Consider the following 6,193-nt stretch of genomic DNA (forward strand, 5'->3'; position numbering starts at 1 on the left):
GTCTATAATCCATTTTGAAAACCTTGATGCGATAGATGGGGGTAAAAGTTCGTCCCATTCAATTCCGCATAGCCATGTATCTTGAAAGAGAATTTTTCCTATTACAGTAGATGGTGAGAAAATTCCCAAGGGATCAAAAATCTTTGAGATTGTTTTCAGAAGTAAGCGTTTAGTGATCGGTTCCTTAAATAAATTGTGGTCATGCACCTTAATATTTTGATGAAACGAATCTTCTTCTGTATCCCAATGAACACCTAAGACTTGAGTCTTACTTTTAAACTTTATTTTTTCTTTCTTCCATTCGTTTTTCAAAACTTGTGAGTTGGTACTCCATTTCGCTAAGGGAAGGCTTATAAGACTCGTGAGTTCTTGCATTTCGTGAAATAGGGTTTTCGCTTCGATTTCTGAATCAACTCCCACAACGAAATCATCCATGAAAATATTGCCTTTTAGATGTTTAGTTGCTGTGGGATAAATGTTGGAGTACATGCAGCATAATTCGTCAAGTGTAGCTGAAAGAAGGAATGGGCTGCTGGTTAATCCAAAGGGTAAACGTGTAAATTGATAGATCACAATTTCATTCTCTAGCTGCAAATGCCCATCATCATTTTTCCTAGTTTTGAACCATAGAAACTTAGTAGCAATCTGTCTTTTTCCCACAAAGTTAATTGTAAGAAAGCCTGACTTCCATCGCTAATAATTGCTTGTTTGTGAAGACGAAATCGTAATAAGGTGGCTAAAATTTCTGGAAGGAAGTTGGGACCTTGTTCTAGAGCATCGTTTAATGATGGATGGCCTGGTGTGTGAGAAGAGGCGTCGAACACTATTCGTCCCTTAATTTCTGCGTTCTTCTCTTTAATGACTACATGATGGGGTATGTAATAGCTTTTTTCTTCTTTATCATGATTTTCCGGTGCTATTTCAACTTGCCTTTTGTCTATGTAATCTTCCATGAGTGTAACATACATTTCCTTTAAGCTAGGATCTGTTTGGAGCTTCTTGCACAATGTATTGAAGCGTTTTGATGCTACGTGATAGTTATTTGAAGAAAGAGTAACGTCTTTCTTCCAAGGTAATCTAACAACGCGACGATTTTCTAGGACTTCATAAGAACTGCGAAAGTCTTCCAATATTTCAGAATTGCGAATGGACATTTCTTTGTCTTGCAATGCTTTAATACCTAAAGTATCTAAGTCCCAGAATTTCCTAACTTGATCATCTAAAGTATATGGTAATTTGATGCTAATATTATGAACTGACGATAAAGAAGCAACAGATGTATGAGATCTGGATCCAGACAAAATCCAGCCAAAGATTGATGGAATGAGCACAATTGTTTCCGAAAGTCTGAAAGGAATCTCAGAATTCACCACCGTCCAGTAAAAATCTGCACCAATCAAAACTTCTATAGGCATCTCTTGAATGGTGTCATTCGGATCAGCAAGTTTAAATTTTTTCTTGTGAGCCGTAGAAGCAATCTCTAATGGAACTGATGGATGAATTGCATATCTATTAGAACTTTCATGATTCATCTATTAGAAATTAGCATGTAGATAAATTTCTGACTGATTCGAAATACTTGATAGTTTAAATCTTACTTTTCGTCTCGATTGAGCCTGATTTGATGATGATTCGAATGCATGAATTTCAAGTGAATCAGAGCTAATAACATCTAATTTTAGGTAGTCTACAAGATGTGAATGAATGAAACTGGTTTGACTTCCACAATCTAAAATGCATCTTGTAAGCTTAGTAATGCCAGTTGGGCCAGTTATATATACTCGAGCAGTCTGTAAGTGAGTAAAATTAGTTGTACGAGTATCTATGTTATTTGTAGAAATAGATTGGCTAGGTTGATTTGAACTGTTGTTTCTACAAATTGAGACATGGTGCTTCTTTTTGCATCTTATGCAGAACGCTTTATCTTTGAGAAGGCAATTTTTTATACTATGGCCACGATTAGTACACAGGAAGCATCTACCAGAGGTTTTTAATTTTTGGATTCGAGTATCAATATCAGTTATATTCGTACAATCTTGCGGCCAGTGACCGTTAATTTCACAGAAGGGGCAAAATGGAGATGTTTTTTTAGTCTGGTTAATCTTTTTAGAATTCACATGCAAGGCTGCTGTAGATGTCTTAAATGTGTAATCAAAGTTTTGCTCACCTCGAATTTTTAGTGTTGTGAGAGCAACTTCTACTTCTTCAGATAAGTATTGCACTAGTTTATTCATATCACCTTCTGATATTTTCTCTCTTTTTGCGTAAATGATCCATCGGCGACAAATATCATCCGGAAAGGTGCGTAAAATTTTTGGAGCTAAAACTCGCCCGTAAGCGTTGATATCCTCTCCTAAAGCCGTTAAAGCGTTTAGTCTTCTGTTGCATTCTATAAATACTTCATTTAATGCAATAGGAGTGGGATTACGTATTGGCGAAATATTTTCCAAAAAGTCTAAATGGGCTTGAATTATTCTGTTTTTGTCGCCATATCGATTTTGAAGAAGAGCTTTCGTAGTTTCATATGTGCTGGCACTAACACTGATTCCGTCGACTAAACGTCTAGGTTCATCTTCTAAATATCCTCGCAAAAACACATGTTTATCAATTAATGATAGACTATTATTATCGTCAATAGAAGATTTAAATTGTTCCCAGAAACACTGCCATTGTTCAATATTACCTCGAAAAGTATCCAGTTTAATAGTAGGAAGTTTCACTGTGTGAGATTGAGAAACGGGTACTTGTGTAACAGGTATTTGAGAAACGGTTACTTCTGGCGATTGGAACGTATTAAATTCAAAATTATTTCTACTACCAAATTTTTTTGCTTTAAAGATAGCGAGTTCGGCATTATCCACGTATTCTTCACATTGAATAATGTCATTGTCATAATCACCATCTGTTAATAAACTATGAATGTCATTATCCAATTTCTTCATTTCTAACAAGCAATCGGAAAGCCGATGACTAATATATTCGACCTTTTCATTTAAAGTGTCAGAGGTTGCAGAAAGATCGGAATTTAATTGCGTAATAAATCGAGTAACATTACCTCGCACTGTTCTTCTTTTTCTTTTCAAAAGTGCCAGACTATCGCCAAGTTCTTTATCGTTTGGTTTCTCCATCATTGAGCAATACTGATGTTTGACGTTTCGCTAGTTTTTAAAAGAGTGACTGCGTAAACTATTCATCTGATTCGTATTTAATTTTAAACCGAGTTGCTTCGGCACCAAAATGTGTTGGTTGTAAACGTAAATGTTTCTAATTACAATCAACACTGAAACAAATATCTCATAGAACAAACTCTTTTTACTATCACAAAAGTACACAAAGAATATATACATGTTGCCAACAAAAGAATAATGTAAGAAATATATAAAATAAATAATATAATAAATAATCACCGCATCTGCGTTCACGCAGTTGCGTCTGGAACAAAGTTTATGTATTCATAGTATTCTAAAGTTTTTTTTTGGCTTACCAAAAATTTTTTTTGGGGGGGATGTAATACAAAAATTAAATACTTTTGTATTAATAAAAGCATTAAAACTTCATTCCTTTTCATTAAATATCTTTAGTAAAGGATAAGGGTAGAAATTCTATTTTGGGACTTCAAGGCTAAAAACATGCCAATGAATAATAATTAGATTAATACTTCAAAAGAGAAGTTATTTTAAGATCTTTCACTTCCATATAAGGAAAGATTAAACGATTTGCTTTGAGTAATAAATAAATTTGATGAGGCGTAAGAATACAGAAAAGGCATATGACTGAAACCTTTTTACACTGTTTAATCATCCTATAAAACGCAGAGCACAAGTTTCTGCGTGACTTTTTGTTGTTTATCATGCTTTAACTAAAATCCGTCTGCTTAGACGGGACATAGGTCTCCACCCATCGCCAGCGGGAGGAGGTAAAAATGTGTATGCTTTCACCATAGCTTATAAATAAGAGGAGGAACTAGATCCCCACCTTTGTAACAACGTCTTCTTTGGAGTCCCAAATAATCTCTTCTAAAAGAATTGAACATCCATTTTTCCTCCTCAAAGTTAATTAATTACAATATGTAATCCAACAAGGCATCTCTGGTGAGTCTTTTCCGGCCTCTGGTTGTCCTATTTCTCCTTAATTGAGTGTTTGAAATCCGATGTTCCATTGATCTAGGCTTAGATGCCAGATCGCCATTTTAACATGTCATCCACTGCAAGTGGTATATATCGCAAAATTTGACTTCTCAAATTTATACTGTTTCCTTTTCAATTCTAATTTAAATTATTTCTTTGCAATTGCCCATGCGATTACCTTTCTAAATTTATTTTGTTTATTGTAAATTTTTTATTTCCCGGTGGTCTGGTACTTTTTCTATAGTTATCTTTTTAAAATATGTAACTTGGGTATAGGCTTTCGCTATGTTAAAGATCGTCACTTTTTAAACGCTGTCTTAGTACACTAAAATCAATATATTTTCGCTAATATTTTTACCCAAATTTTTAATATGTTTTTCTCCCAAATGTTTGCGAATAAGTGATATCTATCTTTTAATTTTATTCCCACCCTGTGATTTTATATAAATTTTTAAAGTAACATCACTTTCCCATCGTAGATGGTGTTCTATTCTCCATAACAAAATCAAAACAAACCATATGAAGAAAAATACAGTTAAGTTCTTCTCATCACGCCTGACCAATCTCTTCCTAAATATTATTTTATCTAATGGTTACTTTTCTTCATAGTTTAATGTTGACATATATCAATACCAAAGTCAGTGTTTACAATCTCATTTAATATTGTTTTTGGTTAATTCAATGCTTTTTCTACTTATTTAACACATGTTAGGGCTTCATTATCTCTTATGCATAATTTCATACAGGCTTGTTATTAAAATGTTCATTTACAGTGTCTCCGTTTATTATCTTTTCTACTTAGCTTAGTACAATGTTATCTTTAATTATTCGACATTTAGGGTTTTTTACCTTTATTTTGCTTCGCGTTACTTGCTTGATCTTTAATATTTGTTCATATGTAAGCTTTCCCTGTTCCAGTTTCCACATACGTTTGTAAAATATTGAGGTGTTTATATCCACATAGCTTAGGGCCTTTAATTATCTCAATCACTGTACGGGTAGCTCTGTAATTATTGTTTACGTTAATATATCTTTCCAACAGCACAATCCCTGGTCAAATCATATACTGCTATCGCTAACATTCCTAATAATAGCTTAAATTCACTTGTGTTAGCATAGCGACTGCCTATTTTACCACTTGATATTAAAATTTTCAAATTCATTATCCCTGGCTTAGTGCCAGTCAAATTTAACCTATTTCATTTTTAATGTATATTTATGCCATAAATCATATGTTATGGAATAAGGATTTGCATTTATTAGTTTAATCTTTTAGTAATCTTATTTTCTGTATACTTCACACAACTCAACCTCAAAATAAATTGTTTTCTTTTTTTTTCCCCCACACCTGTTGGGATTAATTTTCTAAAGTTCCATTGTATTAAATTTCTCTTTCTAGCATAAATTTCAATTCTTACAATTCAGATTTTGTCTGATTGTCACCATCAGTTGCTCAAAATCCTGCTTTAGTATCATTCTTTTTATCCCACATTTGTTGGGGTCATTTGTTAATTTCTCCTATACAATGTTTCTTGCTGTTACTTTCTATCACCAACACCTTCCACAACTAATCGCCAAATTTTAGATAAGTCTTGGTTTCCCACATAGGTTGAGGATAGTGCAAAATTTTAACCTTATGTTTGTTTTATCACAGTAGATCAACTTCACATAAAATTTTATGCCCATCGTCAAGATTGCCTAAATAATTATAATAATAATATTTTCCCAACATAATTTGCGGATGCAACAAAATTCTACATTTAAGTCTACTTTTACTCTGTTATGTTAGTTTTTCAGGACTTTAACTTTTTACAATCAAACTAATTCTTTTTTCTTTTCCCACATAGGTTGGTACAAATTTAATTTATTCTGTTTTTTTTTTTTTTTTTTTAAACCTTTGCCATGTTCTAGCCAATTATCTTCTGAAAATCAACCCAATTTTTTCTCCTACATACGTAGGGGTTACTATCAAATATCAGTCTAATGGATTTGGATCATCAATTCCATTATCATCACCACATTGTTCCTATCATAAGAATTGGTGGTTCTAATCATCAAAAATCTTT

The 6,193-nt window shown here is 33.1% G+C and overlaps 1 protein-coding gene across 1 annotated transcript; it reads right to left on the reverse strand.

Annotated features, from left to right (window-relative positions):
• Positions 1-584: 584 nt before the first annotated feature.
• On the reverse strand, positions 585-3,128 carry LOC147808698 (uncharacterized). Its single transcript, XM_087162690.1, has 3 exons — positions 2,819-3,128; positions 1,599-2,776; positions 585-1,532 (listed from the first exon to the last, which is right to left on the reverse strand). The coding sequence occupies exons 1-3, from the start codon at positions 3,126-3,128 to the stop codon at positions 585-587; spliced, it is 2,436 nt and encodes an 811-aa protein (XP_087018816.1).
• Positions 3,129-6,193: the final 3,065 nt, after the last annotated feature.

The sequence above is a fragment of the Parasteatoda tepidariorum genome, chromosome 5, assembly GCF_982258835.1.
Source record: "Parasteatoda tepidariorum strain Cologne lab strain chromosome 5, Ptep-v5.0, whole genome shotgun sequence".
NCBI classification, from domain to species: domain Eukaryota; kingdom Metazoa; phylum Arthropoda; class Arachnida; order Araneae; family Theridiidae; genus Parasteatoda; species Parasteatoda tepidariorum.